The following is a 24678-nucleotide window of genomic DNA, read 5'->3' as shown; positions in this document are numbered from 1 at the left end:
GTGCTGTACCTGTGCAGAGCCTCAGCACCCAGCCTGGATATTTGTCATTCAAAGCTGCCTTTCATTAGGACAGGACTGACTATGCTTAGAAATGCCTGAATCCTGCCACATGATCTCCAACTCTTTAGGTCCAGGACCTCCCCAACACCACTGAACACACATGCCTGCATTGCATGAGGACAGGCAGGTATTTCCTACCCCTGCCCTCAAAACAAGCAGCTTCTTTCTCCTCTTCTTCATATGAGATTTTGCTGGCTGGATACTGCCATGTCCAAGGGCTGTGGGGACCTATCTGCAAAGCCCACTCTGCCTGAGGGCACTCAGCATTCGATACTCAGTCACCCCTGTGAACAAGCCTTTGGGAAGAAGAAAGGTCTCTAACATGGAAACAACAAGGATCTCTGCTGAAGCAAGGCACAGAGGTAGAGATACTGCTTCAGCTGTATGGTAGTCTGGCAAATTTCTCCTATCTAATCTAAAGCTATTTTATAGCATCACCGCTTTCCCCTCACATGGGGAGTACCTTTGGGTGTGCTGTGGAGTGGGCCACGTTCATTATTTTTGGAAGTAGATGTGTTCCACTTTTTCTCTGTCTCAAGTCCATCTTCCTCGCTGTCTGATGAATGAGAGGAGGCATAAGAGCTGCTGTGTTCATCGAGGGACAGTTCACTGTCGGAGTCTGAATCGTGGTCTACAAATGCAGAAAGGGGAAACACAGTGATGAAAGTGTGAACAGGAGTTGAACAAATCTATCTGACAAATGCACTAGGAGAAAGAAAAGACAGGCATCTGTTTCAGACCATGCCAGGGATGAGTTCTTACTTCCATAAGTATATATAGGATTAATTCAGAAGGACTGCAGCATCCACCTAAGTAATCATGGGAAGTACAACCACTCGGCTCAGCTAGCTGGCAGGACCTTTTATGTGTACAGGAGGTGCAGAGCAGAGTGGGGACACATTTTTCCCTATTCAATATGCAGAACAGTAACTCTATAGGATCTATCATCATAACATACAGGCAAACAAAGGTACTTAGAAATATCAAGAATCTGAAATGCACTTAATTTAAAAATGGCTACAAGCCAACAAAATTTAATGGCAAGACCAAAATGAAAGGAAGTCAGACAAGAGTCACTTCTCATTTTCTTGTACAACCCACAAAGCAGTGAAGGAGGATATTGCCTTAAGGTCTCAAATATTAGAAGTTCTCCAACTAAAAATCAAGAGCAATGGCATGTAATTTGTGAGAAAGAAAGGGGATGCCATAAACTGTCAACAGCTGTGACAGCTATCAGATGAAAACCGAACCATCACAAGAAGCAGATGTATGATATTTCCATTCCAGAATTCCTTGTCAGGCAGCCATTGCATAGCTTGTTATGCCAAGATCATAACGAGAATGAGACACATCCAAGTCAGACTAACTATTGTTCTTGTTACAGAAGACTTTGAAGAAAATGCTGAGAAGGAGAAGGTACACAAATCGGTCAAAGCATTAAGAAATAATTCTTACCATTGGATTTTGATGGATTCCTATGAAAAATGGAGGAATCTGCTTCAGTTTGACCAGCCCTTGCTTGACTTGAGGATCCACTGAGTTTATGAGCAGCCTCATCCCTTTGAGAAGAAAAACAGAGGACAACTTTCTCGGTCACTTTACTGTTCTTAACAACAAGGCAGACATGCAGATGAAATTCATCCGGTCAAATGCAGACAGCTGCAGTGGATGTTAGCCTCTGCCTGACTGCCCACGTGGTCACCTTGCAGTAAGACAGAGGTTACCCTAATGCAGCTGCCTGCCTTCGGCCACATGAATCACATTCTGAAAAAGCCAAAGTTAATGAGCTAAACTGCACTCCTTGAGACATGTCTGAATTTTAAGAGGCAAGCAGCACGGCCTAACTATTATGTTAACCACTGCGCTGTTGGAACTCGGCACCGAAGATGAAACAGAAAATGCACAAAAGAAAATGAAAGTCACACAAAACAGAACTGTTAAGACATAAACCAAGTAGCATTTGAACCACGTTTCTGGTTTCCACAAGAGCAATGAAAAGGGAAAGGCAAGCACCTGGAAGCCATGCACCTGCCACCTGATTACCTGAGAATATAAGCAAGGTAGCTATTGTGGCTCTTGGCTGACCTGACGGTGCTTTCTAGGGAGACAGTGGATTCCCCAATAGTTGTGCGATACATATTTGGATCTTCTATATATGTGTTGTTACAGTTCAGAGATCGCTGAAGGAAAAAAAAAAGACATAAAGCAACAGTGAATGATCCCTCCAGAAGCTCACGTTACCCACAAATGCATAAAGTTTCAAAGGAACCAAATGGTTTTTGTTGCTGAGGAAATGAATTATTTTCTTTCAAAAGTTTTAATTAAAATAGTAAAAACTTTTGAGAGAGGCCATCAGTAATCTCTGTACAAATCACTGAAAGCAATCAAACAGTTCACCTTATTACAGACAAGCCACCTATAAGTTTATTTTAGGTAACTTCTACCAGTAAGAGGATGTTTTTTTCCCCAGAGCTTTTTTCTTACAGTTAATAATGTAGCTCTTGTTGCAGTGGAATCATCTGGAAGAGGTTTCTTTCCAGTTAAAGTGTTCTTCAAGTGCTTTCTGACTTCTTTGTTAAATACGCAGTGGAAGAAGAAAATGAACAGCCCCTGGATAATTGTAGAGAAATAAAGAATAAATGTAAATGATTCACTACTACCAACTGCAAATATGGATATTAGAGAACAGTCATTTTGAAATAACCCCCGAATTCTAGTTCGTAGTCTATGATTCTGTATTTCAAAAGCAGTAACTATTTTTTGACTGAAATGACAATGATTGATCTCCCAGGAATCCTTCATCATTTGCTTCCAAGTTCAAATGTGCATAAAAGGCCTGGTAAAATATACATAAAGATGTGTCTCTCCAGGATTAACAGACCAGAGCTTGATTTGGGAAGAAACTTTCTTCTCAAAATATCCAATGCAAACCTCAGTGTGTCACTGGAAGACATTGCAGGGAGTTTGAACTTGAGATTCTGGAGATTTTACACAGATGATGAGACAAAATGAATAGCAGCACATGAAAAAGATCGTAGCCTTTAGTGAAAACCTCTGGAAATGGAGAACTTCTGTGAAAGGTGCCCTTAATACTGTTGGCTAAAAGAACTTCAGAAAGCCTTGAGAGATGTGAAGAGATACTGGCGGCAGAGAGGTCCCAACTTCTGCAGCCTAAGTTTCTTGGTTAAGCAATACCTCCCAGTGGAAAAACCACTAAAACCCCCATGGCTGGGCAGTTGTTGGCTCCCAGAAACACACATTAACAGCTTTCACTGGGAGCAGGGGGCACACATGTGTGTGCCTTCAGATGTATTTGCTCTGAGGGAATTAATGCAGCTGCCAAATTGTTATCAACTTTGGTTGGACATACAGGATAGAAAAGCCAATCCTCATGAAGTTGCAGCTGTACCAACATCACAAGAAGCCTGAATTTCATGATTTCAGCCAAAGCAATTGACTTAGAGTAACTTTAAACTTCAATCTCGCTTTCTAAACATTCAATCAACTGTGATCTTAACTGGCACTAGCACTTGGGGATTATTCATTAATAAAATTCAAATAAATGTCTCTTTAAAAATACAAGTTCAAAGAAGACAATGATGTGAAATACCACATACCACTGTGCTTCTCTGGGCAAGTTTGGAGAATTCCAGCTGCTGACCTTCCTCCCTCTCATGAGGTTTAAATTTAATTTTATTTTATTTTGGACTCGTGGAAGCCTGGTTTTACAGCCTGAGTAGGTGCATTTGTTTCAGAGCACACCAGCTGCAGTGGCAAAATAACCTTGCTCCAGACTGGCCTAGCTGCTGTGCTTCCAGGGCATCTCCAAAAGGAGACCCATGCAATTTCTTTTTCTCTTTGGCTGCAGTTTATGGCTGTTGTGCTGCAGCTGACAAGACTGTCCTGCTAGCAGTAGCTGTTTTAATACTGCAGGCACTTGCTAGGACAGCTACCGCCATCCTTGGTCACATTCAAACATGAAGTTTCATGATTATTACCATGCCAGGTCTCCTACAAATAACTATTTTCTGCATCTTTAGTCAACAGGTGTGCAAAAACTAGGACAGGCAACCCAGTAAAACCCTAATACAAGGAACTCTATTTGAAAATCATTATTTGACTCATTTCTTTTAACGGTAACTTAATTTGTGAAAGCCTTGAACTTGGAGTCATCCACTCTGGCTGAAATAAAAGTCTCTGGTTTGCGGTAGCAACAGAACAACTGTTAACAATAAGCACACAGAAGATAGTAACAAAGACTTTTTCTCTAGAAAGACAGAGGTATAATTGCCTACTGTTATTTATCTGAAACAGGTTACTATAGTAGTGCACTTACCTTTAGAATGACTAAATGTGAGAGATGCAATTACTTAAAGTTCTGGTTTTGGTGAAAAGAGCCCTCTCTGAGAAAAGAGAGCACAAAAGGTACTTGGGCTTTCTGTTTTTCTTAAATTGGCTCATGTTGAGCAGGTCTTTGGAGGTCTGGGTGCAGCAGTGCACTCATGAAGGTGTGCCACAAAAAAAATGCCATCCAACTTACCTGCAGGCAGCTGAAAATGGCAAAGAGATAGTGAAATGTCATGACGTCGCTGTTGACTGCCATCAGCCCCAGCAGCCATGTGGCACTGATAAGCAGCAGGAGCAGGAATGCTGTTCGCAGCACAGAGCTGTAAAGCAAACACAGATTGCCACTTGCAGTGTGTTGGGATACAAGAAAACAGCCCAGCTTCTCCCCAGGGATGGTGGGGGAGTCCAATGACTTGGCAACGGGAAAGGCCCTTTGGGAAAATTAGAGCAGTGTTCACCATCTCCCAGTTCCCAGCTCTCTCATGGCACTACCCTATGAATTAGCATATTCAGGTAAAAAAGGGTGATTTCTTTCCAAGCCCCTTTCCAAGATTTTCTTCAAACAAACCAGATTGTTTGTAAAGCCATGCTGTTTAGCCTTGTTGACTCCAAGGAAGAGATCTGGGCAGTAAATGGCCATCTCCATCTCATTTCTTTTGGTCAAGTTCACTCTCACATACCTTCTCAACATTACTGCCCAAGGTTTTGGATCAAGTGCACTCAGGTGAATTTTCACAGATACTTTCAAAAGACCGACACAATTCTAGTGCCAAAGTTTTATATTATGATTAAAATTGCTGCCATTAAGTAGCAACTATACTCCATTGGTTTAGGGAGATTTGGACCTCCTCCTCAGACCCAAGCCGCTATTAGGATTAAAGTTCAGAGAACCACAAAGCCTACAGCTCTAGGTACACTGGCACCAGAACAGGCAGGCCAAGGAGAGCATGGCACTGCACCAACACTGCTCCTTCCACACTTTTATTAACTGGGCCCATGTTGCTGGGGGGGAACTCCCCCTCCGATTCAAGTGTTCATTACGTTTAGAGTTAGTGTCAGAGCTCAGAGAACCACAAGGCCTCCAGCTCCAGGGACACTGGAGCTGGAAAAGGCATGCCAATGTGTACACAGCACCTTACAGCCAGGGCTGAAAAAAGAACTAGAAGCAGCCTTTTGAAATCTCTCACTTTATTTGGAAAAAAAAAAAAGGCGAGGGGTTGTCTTGCCACTAATCACATTTGAGTTCACAGGTAAATTCTGAGCTTTGGGCAAAACAGACGTTAATGGGAACAGGCTGTCACAGGAGCTCAGGAGGGCAGCAGGTTGCAGCTAGTGAGGCCTTCTGCTCATCCCATGGGGAATGGGATGCAGGGAGGCTGGCCCTCAGCAAAGGAACTTCGGTGGGTCTCTGCCATGACATAGCTGGTAACCCAGACATATGACAGGGGAGACCTTTCTGAGCCACAGGTAAGCACAGGAAGACCCAGAACTATGTCTACCTGGGCATGCCATGGGCAGAGGTGAAGTGACAGTGCAGTAGGGAGTATGACGAAAGACCTGGAAGGACTGTAATGATACCATCTGGAGACCAGATCTTTCCCTTCTCTTCCCTTCTTCTGCCTACACTTGGTGGTGTAGAGCACCACGGTGGAGATTTTACAGGGCCTTCAAGGGAATCCCATGAGTAGGTGCTGGTGAAGCAGCTCCAATTGCCTCTATCGACACTGTCTCCCAAAAAACCCTTTATTTCCCACTCCAAAACTTGCTTTTATGCAATTCTGTCACTTTAATATTTCTGGCCAGAACTACTTCTACAGGTTTTTGAACTCAAACTTACACAACTCCAGTTTTTTCAAATGAACGTTGTCTTCGTCTGCACGATGCTTTCATTGCTAGTATAAAGATGACAGTGTTTATCTGAAAGGAAAATTGAAATAACACCATGGATTCTTTCTGTACATTTGTTAGATCCCTATTTTCAAAAACAATGCAATTTTTATCCTAAAATGGTTTGTGGTGTCAAGAATATTTTCCCTTCAGCTTAAATTCTCTAAATTACAAGATTCTCCTTGTTTCAAAGTAACATAATCAAGGACAATCTAGGACTTGATCTGGATGAAATTTAGTAAGACAACCCTATGCAAGGATGCTTGAGTGAAAGATAAAAACTCAAGAAATGCTGTCCTTGTCCAGACCAGATTCCAATCAACCCAGCATCTCATTTCAGTTGGGTCAAATCAGACTTTAAGAATATTTTCTAACAGAGAAAACGTACAGTGGTAATTCCCCTGAAAAATCCTCCAGTCTCCACTGATTTCCACAGCTGGGATGTACGAGGTTGGTGGTTCATTTGTACTTATTTACTCGTAGTGAATATCAATGCTGAGAATTTGTCCCATCAAACACTTTCAAAAACTGTGCAGAGCTTTACTACCACCTGTTTCCAGGAGTTTCTTACTTAACGTGCCATAGAGAAATGATGCAGCTTGTCCTGTTTGTTCTGAATCTGCCACCTCCTGCTAGTGCTTGTGTTGGAAAAGAGTCTGAATGGTTGGGTCCATAGTAATTTTCTCCAGACCAATACACTCTTACAGGGTCCTCCTTTCCCCCTTCTCTGTAGCCTTCTCTTTTCTAGGCTTAAAGCTCTTAGTCCACTTAGTTGGTCCTCCAGTAGGGGCTGTCCCATGTCTCCGATGAGTTGGGATCCTAACCTACACTGCTTCCAGGTCTACTTCACAGTTTTTGAGATGAGGAGACCAGAACTGCATTTGGCATTCAAGACAAGAATGTTTATCTTCTAGTGTTACTTTAAGGGAGAAGTTTTAAGGGAGAAGTTAAACACCAGCCCATTCTTTTAAATTCCTGAAATTGAAAATATTTAATATTCCTTTAGGACTTCTGGTTGAAGTGACTTGTTATAGCTCATTTTGTTGATTTGTTTTATAAGCTCATAGACAAACCCTTCTAACATGGGACAAAGCAAATGGGAAAAAATAAATAGTTTTCTGGCCATACAACCATTGCTCCACAAGCAATCTTTGTACTGGCAGGCAGCCCTCTGACTTCCAGGAGCTTAGCTCATGTCCTATCTCTTTAAACAAAAGACACAAGCTCCAGTACATCTGCTTCAAATGTAAAGAACACAGCTGCTTTGCCTTATGACTATTGTTTCACAAAACATAGAAGAAAAGGTAGCAGAAAAGAAGAGACAGCTCTGGATGCCACCTTCACCCTACTTACAATGACAACCATTATGATGGGCCCAGCGAAACTCCAGATAAGGGTGTCATGAACAGACAACCAGCAGAAATCAGGGTTCCCATAGCCTTGTGGATCCAGACCAACAGCAAGCCCTGGGTCACAAAATGGGGGGAAAAAGTACATCAGAAAGGTGGTGCTTATAACCAAGAATATTTTCAAATAAACAAAATGATCATGGCAAAACCAGGCATATTTTCAAAGAAACAAAATTTTTGTGGAAAAATTTGTTCAACAGGACAGTCTGGGAAGGCAAAATCAAGGCAAATAATAAAGTTAATTAACTAAATATTAAACTTTTATGCTGCTCACTCCATATCAAATGATACTATGAGTTTTGCCTACTAGAACAAAGTTCAGCTGCATAAAAATGACAACAAATGCAAGTCCCAAATTAATTCTGTTTCAGCACAGTTTTATAGCCATACTCACACAGTATGAGCCTTGAGGGTGAATGACATGTTGAGGAATTTCAATAAGCCTGTGCAGCAGAATGACATGAATCATAACTGAGTAGATGTCTATGTTATGAAAAAAAAAGTGCATTCTTAACTGCTGTGAGTTTGCTGTCACTAAAATAACACCAGAGACAAAGGAATCTGGGAACACGCGGGAGTTAACTGCTTGAGCTCAGGTGTGATTCATTTTGAACTGCCATTCCAGGTACTTCACCTTGCTTTCAGCACTGTTTGAAATGGAGTTTGCTAACACCCCAAGGCAACTGAGTTAAAACCACACCTTTTATTGTTCTATTTTTCAAAACCTGGACAATTCCAAGGGATTCTATGAATCCAACCTTCACCTGCTGATTTACAGTGCTGCCTGATTTGGTGACCTACACCTCCCCCATATGGTGATGAAATGGGACTTCTGCCTTTGACCTGCAAAATCATACAACCATTTAATCGTTTAGGTTGGAAAAGACCTCTAAGATAAGGTCTGCCCTGAGCCTCCTTTTCCCCTGCCTAAACAACCTCAGCCCCCTCAGCTGCTCCTCATAAGAGTTGTGCTCCAGACCACTCACCAGCTCCATTGTCCTTCTCTGGACTCACTCCAGCACCTCAATGTCTTTCTTGGAGTGAGGGGCCCAGAACTGAACAGAGGATTTGAGGTGTGGCCTCAGCAGTGCCAAGTACAGGGGAATGATCACAACATCCTTGTAGTGCTCCTGAGTTGCCTGCCCCTTCTTCCGTTTTTTCCCCCAAGTCCCAGCAAAAGCTCCCTGTTCAGCCAGGATGGCCTTCCTCACTGGCTTGTCTTTTGCCACATGAGGATGGCCTGCTCCTGCACCTTTAAGATTTCCTGCTTGAGGAATGCCCAGCCTTCCTGGACTCCTCTCCCTTCATGACTGCTTCCCAAGGGACTCTGTGAGTCAGGCCCCAAAAGAGGCCAAAGTCAGCCCTCTGGAAGTGCAAGGTGGAAGTTCTGCTGAATCCCGCCCTTGCTTCTATGAGAATTGAAAACTCTGTCATTTTGTGACCACTGTGCCCATGATGGACTCCAACCATCACATCACCCAGCAGTTCTTCTATGTTCACAAAGAACAGGTCCAGTAGGGATTTTCCCCTGGTTGGCTTGCTCATTAGCTGCATTAGGAAGTTCTTTTCCACACACTTCAGCAACCTCCTGGACTCTTTCCTCTGCTATATTGTATTTCCAGCAGACATCTGTTAAGTTGAAGTCCCCCACAAGAACAAGGACTAGTGATGGTGAGACTTCTTCCAGCTGCTTATAGAATACTTCCTCTGCCTCTTCATCCTGGTTGGATGGTCTATAACAGATTCACACCACAATATCTGCCTTGTTGTCCTTCCCACGGATTCTTACTCATTAACACTCAACTCTTTTGTCACCAACATCAAGCTCTAGACAGTCAAAACACCCCCTAACATACATGATTGTTCCCATGGTTTCTAACACATCAGTAACACTTGTGTCTTTGCTGCCACATGGATCTCCATTCCCTGCCTTCATTGAGTTGGCAGACGAAAGGACCTCACTCGCACACCAGCCCTCAAATACTGGCATGCTCTCCTCAGGCTCGCCTTTAGTGAGCCTGGTTTTATCCCTTTCTCCCTTAAAATCTAGTTTAAATCTCTTTTAATGAGGCCTACTAGCTCCTGTGCAAAGATCCTTTTCCCATTTTGAGACAGGTGTACCCTGTCTGCAGAGGTCTTCAAGACACAGAAACTGATCCCTGTGAGGCCCGTGGCCAGTGACATATGGCAAGTGGCTGCAGCATGTTGTCTGGGCACTGGGGGCACCTACTGCGTTGAGCGTATGTCCTGACTCAAGAGGCAGTCAGGGCTGACAGCAGTGCTGTTCTCCACAAGGAGGATTCACGTGCATTAATAAAAGTCTTTTTTTGAATCGAAGCCTGTGTGCTTTGATGAAAAGACACTGAAAAAGGGAGAGGTGGCTGTATTTCACTTTTGCTGCATAAAGCTGGCCCATGGCCAATATTCACATCTGGTACAGGCCTATGGTCTATGAAAACTAAACTGGCTATTTGGCAAAGCAGTGGATATTGGATCTGTTTTCACTAAAATGTGGAATAAGATAGGACCAGTCTCCATCCCTGCTCCCATTGGCCCTTCCACCACCCCCTTCAGCAGTTGCCATCCAGAAAGAATCAGCCATAAATGATTAAGGGACCATAAAGTATTTTATACAGATGTAATTCTATGGATACAGTCTGTTTCCCAGGACTGGATTTCCCCATTAATGGGACTTTAAACTACAGTTTGACTCTGGCTCTAAGAGTAATTGGCAGACAGCAAAATTTTTCACTCTCAAAATCCTACCCTAAAGTTCCCTAACAAATGGGGCAAACTGCAGTCTTCGGGTACATGGTTCAAATTTTACTGCAGTCAACAACATGTGAAATAACACTTTATTCAAAGGCAGAAATAAGCCAAAGCAATGTCATACAGCGAAACATTTTGGTACATCAATTAAATGCTGCTGCCTGGCTGTCCTTAGCAGACTGATATCTCACTGATGTTTGCAGAAACTGTGGCTGGTCTCCTATGACCAAGAGTCCTATGGGGACCAGCACCCATCCTGTGAGGAGGTGCTGCCAGAGGGACATGTTTCAACCCTTCTGAGCTCCTGTGGGCTTAGCAGCCATGTGTGACTCAGGCAACTGTGGGTCAGCCTCACCTCTCTCCTGACTCACTGCTTTGCCTAGGATTTGAAAAGTGCCAGTTTCAGAGGGATATTGGTTTTAGGGCTAAGTAAGAACCAGTTTTAACATGAGCACTGCAGTTTCCATGGCAAAGCAGTTACTGCACACATATGTCAACCAGTTAGTGTGCTGTCACGAAGATGGGCAGAACTGGGGGGTATTGCTGGGTGCCAAATACAGCCCTTTGCTCCCGAGGCAAGGAAGTCATAAAATCTCTCTCCTAGATGGATCAAACTACACTTTGAAATGAGCAAACTTAAAGTAAATTTAAAATGTTCCAATATTGCTCCCCATGGAGGAATATTCCAGATCCACACTCTTTTGATGGCTGTAAGTTTTTTCCCAACTTCTATTCTACTTTCGTTCATGGCAATTTGCATTTCAATGCTGTGATTAAATGTGGTTCTTCCCTGTTGGAGTGTTCCCTATGTAAAGATTTTACTAAGTTTTACCCTCCTTTAAAGGTCAAAGTTCCCTTCTGCAAGGAGCCTGGTCCCATCACAGATGCCATAGGACCACTATGTCCCAGCTCGAAATGAATGTCGGTTTGAGCATAAAAACCAGAAAAAATAAATAAACAAAGCAGATAATAAAATGTAAAAAAACCCCACTGCTACTGTAGGTTCTTTTTTTTCTTTAACTCAGTACAGCTATGATAAAGATGAAATGGTATTTACCTTTCAAATACAGCAAAAAAGTCCTCTGTATGTCCCAAGACTAAAATTCCTTCACATATCTAGACTATTCCACTATTAAGGAAAATATACAATCCTTCTCTCATAAAGTAATTTAAATCATGTTTAAGATTTGTGTTATGAAGCTGGAACCTTTTTACTGTTTAGAGATTAAAATTTATAAAGAAGCTTATTTAAAACAGGTACAGTAACAAAGTTATCCAGAGGCAAGAAATCCCACATTGTGCTATTTATGATGAAATAATTTTCTCTTCAGATGATTTATAAGCCTGGAAGGGCAAATTAAAGGCTTAGTTTTCTCTTTATCCTTCATTTCAGAAAATCCTCTGACTTCCTCAGTAACAGGGATCTGACTTTTCATTTAAATGGAACTGCAAATTCAGTAGATTCAGAGATTAAATTACAGGACACAACCTGGAATCATAACTCATATTTTTAAAAGTGCAAAATAGTTCTATATCACAGAGAGCAATATCTAAGTAGAAAAATGTAAAAATGGTATGCTTGTGATATTTAGATTGCATAAGATTGTTGTTGAGAAGTTCTGAATTAATTTAAATTTCAGGACAGAAACCAAACCTGAAATAGAAAATCCTTCTGACAAAATTCTTCTGAAGGGCTACGTGTTCTGAAATGCAAATAGTTTTTGTTACTTAATAATTCTTCTTTTCCACCAGAAATGATGCTGCACAATATCTGATTACACTTTAGTGTTTCAGAATATACTGCAGTAGTCCTGTATGTACTGATAAAAGTCACATAGGTTTGAAATGTTTCAGAAGTTCAAGGACAATTACTATTTAAAATGTTTGGGATACGTCTAGAGTGGTGGAGCCTTCTGGGCTGTGCTTTCTACTGTTTTTCAGATAAATTGATAAAAGTAGAAATTACTTAGGCATAGGAAGAGATGGAAAAACTTACCAGCTCTCTGGAGAGAGAATTAACCTGTACCAGCCTACGCTGTGTTTTGGTATTACACTTCCTTAAATCACACAGAAAAAATATGTATTTTTAAGTCTAACTTGTTCCACAATATTTTTGCAAGTGTATATGACTGATAGCTATTTGTTTGATTTCAAAGACATCTAAACCTCTGCCATTGTTGACAGTATGTTATTATCTGTAAAACTAAAAGTAATTGGATAAAAGTTGACTGTCTGCCTGTGATCCAATTTCCCATATGGCAACAGATACATAATGAAATAGTTGAACCAAAAAAACCCACTCCAACTGTTCCATGAAGCACACTTCCTGAGGAGCTGTCTTCCTGAATTAACACAACACCGTGTGCTTGGGGTAGCACTGGAAATGTCTGATGGCAAAAATAGGCATGGTGAAGGCGGAGACGGATGTGCTCCTGTGGATCACCCTGGATCAGTTTAAAAGATTACTGCCTCCAGTTTTTCATTACTTTTCCTCAACTGGAACTTATAGCCTTTGTGTCTGAAATGGTGTAAAAGGCTGCTTGAGTATTCCCAGCTTGTTTTTATGCCAAATAAAATGGAACCGCTGAAATTCCTTCAGGGAGCATTTACTGCTGTTTGAGGGTAGGCAGTGGGAATGTCCAGTGATGGGCAGTAATGTCCTGTGGACAGCATTGCTTCTGAAGCCACTTCAGCTACCTCCCTGAGAAACCACATGTCTGCATCTGAAGTTACCAGCACAGGGAAGAAAAATTGCTGAAAGCTACTGGCAAGTTGTTAGAATAAAAATACCATTATTTCTAAGTATTGTTATCAAGTCCTGATGTAACCAGGGTGCATATATGTTTTTGTTACTGCGTAACCATCAGTATCATTTCAACTGGGGCAACAGACATTTGGTACACAGATCTGCCAAATTCAGGCTTACTTCTGCTAGACGTGACTTGTTGTTGCACTGATTCAGACAAACACCCATAACTGTGTTGGATGGAGTAACTTTCCTGGGTTTATCCAGTAAAGATGGCAGGGAAACAAAGCTGTTTTAGCGTGGTTGAGGGTACCTGTTATGATGGCAGGAATGCCCCAACCAACTACGTAGTAGAACCGCATGTGCCCGAAGTTGATGTTCCTCACTTCAGTCAGCATCCGGTAGATGTGAAGCTGCTCCACAAACATCCATGCAAAGGTGCTCATGTAGAAATAGTGCAGGAGGATGGCAATCACGGTACACACGAACTGTAGAAGGGAAAGGGCAGGGAAATTAGAGTTGTTCTTCTGAATCACAACCTGGTGAGTCACCGGTTCCCCTGTGCAGCTAATGGCAAGTGTAATAAAAAGATTCTGGCAGAACAAATATACTGCCATTAATTATGTTTTTCAGAGTTTAAGAAAAGCTATTCATACTGTGAAACCTTTTTTTTTTAAAAGTAAATAAATTATGTCACCTGAGGCTGGTTCAGCTTCAACCAATCAACCCAACACACTTTCAGTTACTGCACTTGCTCTCCATATTCTGTGGCTAATTTCACTGTGCGTGAGTGCTGCAAAGGTGAGGATTTGAGCCATTCTGACGGGATTCCTTCTCTGCTTGCAGGAGAGGCAGGGCTGGGAGAGCTCCTGGCTCTTTCTTCTGGTGCAGAGTATGAGGTGAGGATGCTCCTCTGGAGGCTGCAGACCCTCTGCCTTGCCTGGTGTAGGAGTCTCACCTGCACAATGCCACTACAGTGAATTCAACCATGGCATGTTTAACTGCATCAGCTAAACCAGTCTCACTGTTAAATCAATAAATTACTTCTGAGAACAGCCACCCTCAGCCCTGCACTGACTCAGTGTCTCCCACTGCCACATCAAGGGCCATTCTATGGGTTTTTCTCATACTACATCCTTTCAAGAGAAAAAGATCTCTGTCCAAGGAAGGATGCTATTTTGGTACAGTTTTGTTTTGTTTTAAAGTAGACTATGTTTTTTGTTTTATTAGTAGATCAAAAAGTACAAAGCAAGTCTTCTTTTATTTGGCAGAGGTGGAGAGGAGGTGTGAGAAGACCTTAGGCTTTCAGTTTAGGACCTGTCCCTGAGAAAGTCTTTCTTTCTCAGGAAAACTTTAGTTCTGGGGACAGAAATCTATGAAGCTTCAGGCAAGGAAAAGTGAATGTGCTGAACGTGAGCAATGGGTGATCTGTAGAAGAAATCCATCCTTTTATTGAGGAAATTTCTCATCAGTGAAATGAAATGTCACAAATAGGCAAAATTTGACAGGACCTTATAATCCAGCATAAGATCAGCAGACTGTTTTGCCCCTAAGTGTCTGTGTCACAGGTCTGAAAAAATCTCTTCCATCTACATCTCCTCTTCTGGGACTCTTTTTAAAAAAAAAATATTGAGAAGCAAAAGCAGGGATGCATCCATGGGGTAAGGCAGTGGCCATTGCTTTTGTCCTTGCAGCTCTGCCCTTCACTGATGAACCCTGCAGACCTTGCACATCTATACTTCAACAAGTCATGGAGGATGCCTGGCCATTATCAGCAGACTAAAAGATGCAGCCAGAAGTAGATTACCACCTATCTTGCAGACCAATCTTTCACCTAATGTCAAAATCAGAATATTTGACTACAAAGTGGGAGAGTGGCTTCTAGGCTCTACCTGGCTTGAGCAGGGGAGTTAATCCTCTTCTCATTCACCACAGAAAACCACCCTAACCACCAGGCTGTAGGATAACCTGGGTCCAGAAATGCTCGGCTCTACCCTCTGTTTGAGGCTGTGCTACTTGCAGTCAAGCACAGGAGCCATGAGGACAAAGAGAAAACAAGGTAGTGCTGGCTGGGTAGTTCACGTCTTCAGCTATGAACACAAGGACCTGGAACTTCCAGTCCTAGGTTTGGTCTTGTTTTCTTATCCTACATCAGTAGCACAAAGTGCACCACTAAGCTCTGCCAGGCTGAGAACAGCAAAAATAAAGGACCTGCTGAAACCAAAGAGACCAAGTCCTCAGTGTGACTAGGAGTAACAGCTACAGTGGGCAAACTGGTAGCTGAACTCATCTGTGTGATCAAATAGCCACCTTGAAACCTCTGACCTTCAAAGACTTGCATTTCTGTAATATCTGCTAACCAGTTTTCTCTCCCAACTTAACAGTTTGATGGGCGAAAACAGGAATGACCACAAGCATACAACACCGGAATTGAAATGTCGCAATTAACTTTCTTCTTTCAGCAGCAAAGCAAAGGATATTGCCAAGGATCTGTTGAAAAGCTTGAATTAAGAGCACTCTATGCAACCTTTCAATTTTTGTTTAAGAAGTTTTACATTGTGTTTTGGAACCTTCTGTTCCTGTGCAGCACTGACCCTGCTTTCAGACTTTGACGTAACTTTTTAGTGGTTTTTCATGGTATAATGCTCAGAAATGTACATTTCCCTGTTTAACTTTGCTGGGCAAAAGAATCATACAAAGACCACCAACTTTCTGGATTCACTTAATGCATCAGCTTTATTATAACACCAAGTGTTATTGAAAATGTAGCTCACCAAGTAAACCATCTTTCTTCCCTCTGTGTAAGCAGTGCTTTTTTTGTTCCTACTCTCACATGCACATTAGCAGAGTGCTGCCCTGAACATTACCTTTTCCAGGTAAGAAAAAAGAAAGCAAATAAATCACTTTCTATCAATAGTCCAGGGAAAGATTAAAACCTCGCCCAGAAATGTGACTGTTAATTTACAGAAACCCATAAAAATCAGGCTGGGTGCCAAGCAGTATGGCATTATTTGTGCTCCAGCATTCTTTACCTCTTTATGTTCAGCAGTGCATGACTCGTTAGACAACTCTCATTCCATACAGACAGATGAATAATTGTCTCAAGCAGACATGGCTTACAGCCCTCCTACTTTCTCAAATTGACTGGGTAGGCTGTAAGGAGCAGCTTTCTGCTGTAACTTAAAGGTCTTTGTAAGTGGGTTAAAAGTTTGGGATGTTTCACTGAGTCCTGGTAACAGTACAGGACATGATCACATCATGAGCCCCAAAGTAGGAAAATGAGAAGGATCAAAAGAGAACAATCTCACCAAGTACAGTCATTAGGATTTATGGTATTGATGTAATGAACTGTTTTACTACTTTTATAAACCTTTGCTTGGTGCCTCATGATACTGTGAAAGAAATCTGGAAATGAGGAGCCATCACTTACTGCATAATTTCTGGCAAAATTCTCTAGGGATGTGGGCTTGGTCCCTGACCCCTTGGTATTCGTGTCAGAGAACTGAAAGAGTATAACCTCCTTGCTAGTGAAATGCAGTGAAAAATGAGTGGTGTGCTCAGCAAGGCATGGGGAAGGTCAAGTTACATGAAGTGCTGTGGATCAATTGGCAAGGTGAGCTCCTTTGAACAAAGTTATTTTAATATGCAAACTCGCATATATTAAAACAAAGACAACAGGAGTTCACACATGATATAAGACCATATCCCAGAGGGCAGCTCACTGCAGAAGATCTCCCCATAGCAGCAGAAAAGGGACCTGAGCTCCTGGCATAGGGGAATATTGGAATATGGGACTAGAAGTGACAAAGCCAGCTGGAAAGCTTCATCCATTTTTGCATTCGCAATTTTTCAAAAGCTAAAGTGGGAGAAGAAGCCCAGAAAAAAAAGCAACAGAGTAACCTGAATCTTCGAGATTGAAGAAATTAAGCAGCTTAATTTTATATAGTTTTCCAAAAGAAATACTATTAAACAGAGGCTTTCTGGCAAGACAATTTTTAGAAGAGCATTCATAAATTTACTAGGAAAAGGTCTTGTCAGCACTCGGTTTCTGGAAGCTGAAATTAGTCAAGGTCAGATACTTTCTAAAATGTATGTTATAGCTCAAATGGATATTAGAAGCCAGAGTGACACTTTAAGATTAAGTTACACAGCAAGTGAAACTGTGTTGTCAGGCACTGTGGTGTCTTTATCATGATGGTGATGACAATATTCATTGAATGCAGGTATATTCTCCCATTTCTGCTGCTTGGACAATGTGGAATCAGCAAGATTTTGTTTGTTTTCATCTCAAGATTGTATTTCCCTCTCAAAATTTAGATTGAAACATGTACAGTAGTGGATTTCTATATGACAAATTTTCTTCACAGTGTTCAGATCATCCCTACAGTTAACATTTTGAATATTCTTCCTATCTGTTATGGACATGTTTTTATTGCATGTCACCCCCCATCTGCATACTGCCTGTTTGGTACAGGTGACTGTGCAGTGCTGAAACCTTTGCCTGCTTGTCTCCTACCTGTCTGCATGGCAGCCATGACTTTTGGGATGGATGTTACTAAGAATTAGCAGCAATACCATGCAAAATGCCATATGGTTGAGATAGCAATGAGGTGCTAAGTACAGAACATACACACTTCATGTATAGTGTATATATCTCAGTCCATTCATATCTTGTCTTTATTGACATGCACAAAGCTGGAGGTGCCTGCACTAAGCTTTGTCAACAGATATGATGGGTTGAAGCCAATAATTACTGTGGCTGGAAGGCACAAAGCGAAGTGACAGGTTTCCTACTGAATCTTGGATGTAGCAAGCTGTCCCATGCCTGGCAAGTGACTTCTCCAGAACAGCCATTGGGTGTGAAACATGCATATTGGCACCTGCCCAGCAACACATAGTTGTCAACCTACCAGTCAACACCAAAAGCCATTTGGGCTTGTAAGGTACCTGTGGTGGGAGAAACTGGAGAGCCTCCTACTGAACAGACAAAGCAAGACAGAAAACACACTGACAGAAAGGAAGGAAGAAATCAGTGTTCAGGGTTCAGTTCCTAGGATAAGCCTTCAACAGGGCTGCTGTCATGTATTCTCTGAAAATAAGATACAGTCCTATCGCCTGCCATTGCTATTAATCACACAAACCACACATGAATAGATTAAAAATCTGATTTTTTTCAAATTACTGTTGAAGCCAAAGAGAGTGAAAAAGAAAAGAAAGTGAAACAGATGGGAGCAGGTAAAAGTAGCAATTTAAAACTTGACAACAACTCTAGCAATAAGCACAGAGTAACTCTTACCGGGTTCTCAGTCTGGTTGATACCAATAAGAAAGACAAGCTCAGAGAAGAAAAGGGCAGCCACCAGGTTTTTGTGGATACTGTGCAAATTGGAACGTAGTGTGCGGATCAGGACCAGCAGAATGAAGGTGATCAGCAAAGCCGCCAGCGAGATGGATACAGTTGTGTAAGTGACGATCTTCAGAGGAAGCACCTCTCCATTCTGTAGAAAGACAGATTGATAGGCTCTCTTGGAGTTTTTCCTTCCTTTTTCTCCAATCAAATCTACTACTTGGAATGTCAGTGTTTTCATTACTACTGAGCCAACGTATAGATTTACTTTAGGACCAAAAGGAGTGGGTGATGCCACCTCTTTAGTCACTCAACATGTGGAGTGTGTATGGGCAGCACTGACCAGGTGGGAAGCTCCTTTCAGCAGATCCAATGGCAGGTGCTGTCAGGGACAGGCAAACACACTCCTGACACACTGCCTGGGATGGATCTGCTGACAATTGTCTGAGTCACCCTCAAAGCTCAAGCTCTGAATGAAAGCCCTTGAAAACCAAAAGCCTCAAAAATCCTGAGTATGATTTCACCCACCTCTCGTTTGGAAATGTCCATCAGGACAGCAAAGCTGGTTATATGGTTGCACTGGCAAGCGATATGGCTCTGGTTTCTGGAAAACAGCTCACATCCTCTGGAGGACCAGGCACCTGTCCCACCAATCCTATGGGGAAAAAAGATATTTCTGAGAGCCATCCTCTGATCTCCCCTTGCCTCCTGCTGCTACTGCTCTCTGTGGGAGCTTCAGCTATGCAAACAGACAGGACTGTAAGTACCAAGACAGAAATATTTATAGCTGTCACCTGCCTGAAAGAGTATAATCAACTTAAAAAATTTTCAGTTGAAGTAATTTCTGATAATACAGCTGGCATTCATGGCCAAATTTTGTGGTTTTAGAACAACCTGGTTTGACTTTAAAGGGAAAAAAATTGTAAAAATTTGCTTTCGGATTAGTGACTGCACAAGTAATATGGGGAAGAGATTGCACAGAAAAAAATGGCTGTAACAAAGGTAGAAATACTAAAACCACAGAGAGATACATGTTTTTGAACCATCTCTACTTCCCAGACCTAGACACTGTTTGCACAGCTCTTATGTGAAATATGTTTCAGCAGTAATATGATATTGTTATAGTGTTCCTCTGAAAAGTAGACAAGAAAAGGATAAAACTTTTTCTAATAAATAATACTTCATATAAAGAGCTCTCTTGTGTTAACAATTCTTCCTTGTGCAGTTTTGGTTAACTCCAAGTGACTTTGTAAATTATTTTATATCAATATTAATTACTCTATTTTGAAGTTAATGAGTAATAAAAATAGACTTGTAGTTACTGAAAAAGCTTTTAATTAGATAAGACAGGACCTCTTTTTCATTCAGCAATAAAGTATTTGTTACACAATTTTAATATCACTTTCTCTTGGAAAGTACTCGCTTTCTAAAATCTCTTTCATTACATGCAGCGTAAGAGCTGCTTTTCAACTGTGGCTGTAGGAAGACGTAACACAGATAACAATGCCACTGATGTTGCCAGCAAATAGCTAACAGATGAATCACTTTAGAGCTAATGAGTTATTCAAGCCCATACAATGTTTAAAAATTTATGAAAAAGGACTTGCCATTCCCTCATAATCGACAGAATCATCTGTGTATACAAGCAAATACATTTGCCTACTTCACATGCAGGCAAATGGAGTAGTTTATTATTGCAAATACAAGAGATTTGTGTTGCCTCTTCGATCCTTTCAATGACATAATCTCCTGAAGCCTTTGACCTAGGTTAGTTTGCGCTTTTATTTCCAGCACAGGATATTGCCTTGTAATGGATTTTTCCATAGTTTTTGGGTTACTAGGAAACAAGTAACAAGCTACTCCCCTTACTCTGGGCAGACCATGTCATCTTCTCACTATATACCCGAGTTCATAGCTGGAAATTGCAATATATATGTAACAGTAACAATATTGTGCAAGCATAACATGCAGATCACATGGTTACATCTCAACACATTTTCTTTTGTTTTATTCACGCTCCTGAAATATCTCCAATAGGACTGTGCTGTTTCCACAATGCCATAAACCCAACAAAACATCAGCACACACTGCTATAGTTATAATTTTTCTCATTTTCAAGAAAAATGTGTCTTTATCTTGAACTTCACTCAATACAAAAGACTTAAATGAGCCATTTTCAGAGTATTTCATCTTCTTCCTAACACTTGCCTCCTAGAGAGTCAAGTACTCTCTCCTTATACTCTGCTTATGTATTACAATTGCTTCCCATCAACTGGAAGAGGTCAGAGGTCCCAAAGAGGGTATTTCCTCTCCCTTCAATTTTTCACTAAAACAAATTAAAGCAAATCCTCAATAGCTGATGAAATGAAAAGTTGCTTCTTATCAGTGCAACTGTCTTTGCATTGACTTTTGATACAAACATTTGAGATTCAGAAATTTATAATCTTTACTCATATAATTTTATCTGCAAAATCTCAGTCCTCCTTTTTACCAACATGAAGATTTAGTTTTGTAATTTTTTGCACTGCCCCTGGCTGAGGCATCAAGGAGAGTGCCTGTTTGCCATATGCTCTGTCCATAGTCATTGGAATGTAACAGGAGAAGATTCAGTCCATGTAAGAGCTGAATCATCTCCTGGAGATCCTGATTTAAAGACCTCAGACAAGCCACAAATGCAAACACTGGAGTCAGACTATGCCTGTCCACATATACATCTGTGAGCAAAAAGCATGCGCAAATACAAGGAAATTGTGAGATTTATTATTGCTGGGTGAAACTGAACCCTGCAGGAAGTCACGACAGCATTGTGTTTGTTAGAAACTGCATGGCTAATCCTTTGTTTGAGGATAATTATTTTTATTTTTCTCAGGCTGGTGGGAAATACATGGCTCTATTTCACCAGAAAACAGTTGCCAGTTGAATAAACAGACCAAAAAGTGTTTTCCTCCAGAATTATCTTCCTAGGCAGGGCTTCTCTGCTACTGAGACAGTTGTCACTCATAGCTCTAAAGCAAGCAGAAGACATACGTGATGGAATGATTCCAGAAGACACAGACAGGCTTTGTTCTCTCCTCTGTTTCCAGCATGGTGTACTCCACTATGATGGGCTTTTCCACCAGATTGGGAGGAAACTCCCCGTCACTGTGAATGGCTGTGCTCACCACAGGTGTGTTAATAATTGGGCGATTTGGCAATCTGCACAAGGAGAAAAATTGCACAGTGATCGAAACATGAAAATGCAAAGCGCTGACTCGCCAGGTTCTCCAAATAAAAGGTTTCCAGTCACTTCCACTCAGAAAGAAAAGTAGATGCACCATCAGCCTTCCACACAGACCAAAAGCTGCTGGCACTTCTGACATGGTTATTCTCCTATAGTGTGCCAGAAGAGGGCAAGAGACAGTACTGCAGTGACAACTGCAGCACTGATGACATTATACTGACATGACGGTCAGTATAAAAGCAGCTCTGTCTCCTCCACACACTCAGAGGAAGTAGAAGAAGAGATCTGTACAATTCACAAACAGCTCTGAAGTTTACCTCAAGCTCCTTCGGTCAGGATCATAGTTTTCAGGCAGGAGGTGCCCCAGGGATCGGTATATAATGACCATGGCAACAGTATGATGTGTTGAGTCCTCTGGATGTCGCTTCTTTCTCTTTGCAAAAGCACTTTCAGGGCTGAATGCACCACTGTTTAACTTAGAGGATATTTTTTGATTTGAAGGCTTCATTGTAGGCACTGCTACAGAATTAACACAAATATTAAATTCTTTTCACATAGCTTCAGAGCTACCATTTAAACTGGTAATTTTGCTTTGCAAAGATACAGAGATGTTACTGTTGTTATAACTCTAGGCTCAGCATGCTCTTAATGTTATATTTGACATTTTTAATAAAATTTTAGCACATTTCATAGTTATATAGCTGATAATCAACCACTGAACCACGAAAAACCATTTAGTCTAGCTAGAAAATAAGCAATTTCTAAGCTAAGAGATTCATAAGTGTATAAATACCCCGTGCATAACTTAAGGAGAACATTAAAACAATATGCATTCTATTAAATTGCATGTACCTTTATATATGGCAGAACCAGTGTTATGAACTCACCAACTAGTCACATAGGATTTCTCCCTGCTAATTCTGTCATATAATGAGCTTTAAGTTTTGACAGTATCTTTTACAAGTCACATTTCCTTTTTTCTTACAGAAAAGATACAAGTCATACAAACAGATGCCCTGTTTATGAGCAAAAAGTCATAAAGCTGTATGAGCTTATCGTGTATTATTTTCACAAGTGTTACTATTTCCCCACACAGAGGATATTCAGACATAGTATGTGTATTGCACTTTGAGTTACTCTCTCTCTCTTCTCTTGCCCAAGGAAACTTGTGCTTCTCAGCAATATCAAGGTACTCCAGAGACACTGGGAAGCAGGTACTTCCCCACATATTTTCCCTAATCAGCCAGCTTAAGACTTTTTCTTTGCTGTCTAGTTCTGATAATGTCTCTGCTCCCAGATTTGGATTCTCCATCTCTCACACCACCTCCCTCCATCTCTGCAGTGACTGGAGGAAGGCAGCTGTGGGCCTACAGGCTCTGGGCAGCCATCCCATCCTATCCTGGTGGGAACAGAGGCAGAGCATTTCTCTCACTTTGACAGGGCTGTTGGAGGGGCTGCAAGCGAGACCTGACAGACAGGTACAGCCAGTTACACAGCCCCCCATGCTCCCATTGCTGCTGGCAAGCAAAATGCCTCACAAGTATGCACAGCTGCTCCATCCCTAAATAATGTTTGCTTGTGCAGACGGTCACCCTGCTCTCACCCCAGTACCACTCTGCTTTGTGAGGATCAATCATGCTCTTTGGGAACTAGTTATAATTGCTCTCCGAATGGCAGCAGAAGAGTTTTACCTTTCCTGTCTGAAGGTCTGAACAAAGTATCAGGGAAGATAACAGATGACTCCAGATCTTTTGGGTAATCTTCTTTAATCTCATGAAATCGTGGTATTCTAGCTCCCGTGAAATTAGACTTGTCAAAGATGTCAACAGCAATAACTGGGGGGGGGAGGAAAAGTTTCCCATAAAATTAACTTCAATGCTTTCAAATATGATATTGCAACACAATGAAACATGATTAAAAGGTTAAAATACCTGCACAATGCAGATAAGAAATTTAACCCCAAAATACAAAGTAAAATTTAATTTCTTTCAATTAATACCTTATATGACAACTAAAAGCTTATGTGTCAGCACTATGTTACTTTTATCAAATTATACATGTATTTCACAGTGGAAAGGAATTCACAAGACATTATCTCATACTAGAAGAACACTACTGCAAGCACTGGAAATAAGGAATCATAGAATTGGTTACGTTGGAAAAGACCTCTAAGATCATGGAGTCCAGCTGTTAACCCAGCACTGGCAAGTTCAGCACTAAACCATGTCCCTAAGGGCCAGATCTACATGTCTTTTAAATACCTCCAGGGATGGTGAATTCTCTGGGCAGCCTGTTTCAATGGCTGACCACCCTTTCAGTGAAGAAATTTTTCCTAATATCCATCTCTAGCTAGATCACTTAGCTGGTACTTCTCCAGCAGCAGCTGACTTTGTGGTTTCACGAGGGCCTTTTCCTGGCTGCTGTTCAGTGCATGCTCCTGCTCCACAGAGCTTCTCCGTGTGCTGCTGGCTTGCTCCAGCGTGTGCTGCATGTTCCAATTTTAGACCTGCTTCTTAATAGGAAGACTAAACCTGCTGCTTCAAAAGCATACTTCTTCTACATCTGTTGTAGTGTAAAGTCAGCTAAGCAAAGAAAATAACTTGTACTTTACCTGGGATTACTCCTTAGTCCTCCAGTTCTCCTTCCCTCACACCAGCAGTTTCTCCCTAGCTCACCTCATCATCTCTGCCTGTTGTCTAACTGCCAAAATATTTAAAAGCAGCTGAGTTGGCTTTAACTTTCCCATTTAAGAGAAGTCACTGAGTGCCAATTTACATGTTCTAATGAAAGTGAAAAGCTATAAGTCCTGGGGGTAACCTTACACCAAAAGCTGTGATCCACTGCAAGTTTCTGTATGAAGAAATATCCAAGTTAAGATCTGCAAATTCCCATTC

General features: G+C 41.4%; 1 protein-coding gene across 5 annotated transcripts in view; it reads right to left on the bottom strand.

The window, feature by feature from the left end:
* Positions 1 to 24678, bottom strand: part of CELSR1 (cadherin EGF LAG seven-pass G-type receptor 1) — a 169736-nt gene that overhangs the window by 4722 nt on the left and 140336 nt on the right. For 2 of the 5 annotated variants that reach the window (XM_064656258.1, XM_064656261.1), the window contains exons 20-32: positions 23476 to 23619; positions 22102 to 22303; positions 21592 to 21759; positions 19093 to 19219; positions 18515 to 18715; positions 13532 to 13706; positions 7648 to 7760; positions 6245 to 6324; positions 4601 to 4727; positions 2545 to 2670; positions 2104 to 2240; positions 1516 to 1619; positions 524 to 691 (exon numbers count right to left, since the gene is read on the bottom strand). In XM_064656258.1, coding sequence (XP_064512328.1) covers positions 524 to 691; positions 1516 to 1619; positions 2104 to 2240; positions 2545 to 2670; positions 4601 to 4727; positions 6245 to 6324; positions 7648 to 7760; positions 13532 to 13706; positions 18515 to 18715; positions 19093 to 19219; positions 21592 to 21759; positions 22102 to 22303; positions 23476 to 23619 — 1872 coding nt within the window. The remainder of the gene's footprint in view (positions 1 to 523; positions 692 to 1515; positions 1620 to 2103; positions 2241 to 2544; positions 2671 to 4600; positions 4728 to 6244; positions 6325 to 7647; positions 7761 to 13531; positions 13707 to 18514; positions 18716 to 19092; positions 19220 to 21591; positions 21760 to 22101; positions 22304 to 23475; positions 23620 to 24678) is intronic. The other 3 variants (XM_064656259.1, XM_064656262.1, XM_064656260.1) reach the window with 2 other exon arrangements.

This window comes from Pseudopipra pipra, chromosome 5 (assembly GCF_036250125.1).
Source record: "Pseudopipra pipra isolate bDixPip1 chromosome 5, bDixPip1.hap1, whole genome shotgun sequence".
Taxonomy (NCBI): domain Eukaryota; kingdom Metazoa; phylum Chordata; class Aves; order Passeriformes; family Pipridae; genus Pseudopipra; species Pseudopipra pipra.
Note: the sequence above shows the minus strand (reverse complement) of the source record. Positions and strands in the feature narration are given on the sequence as shown.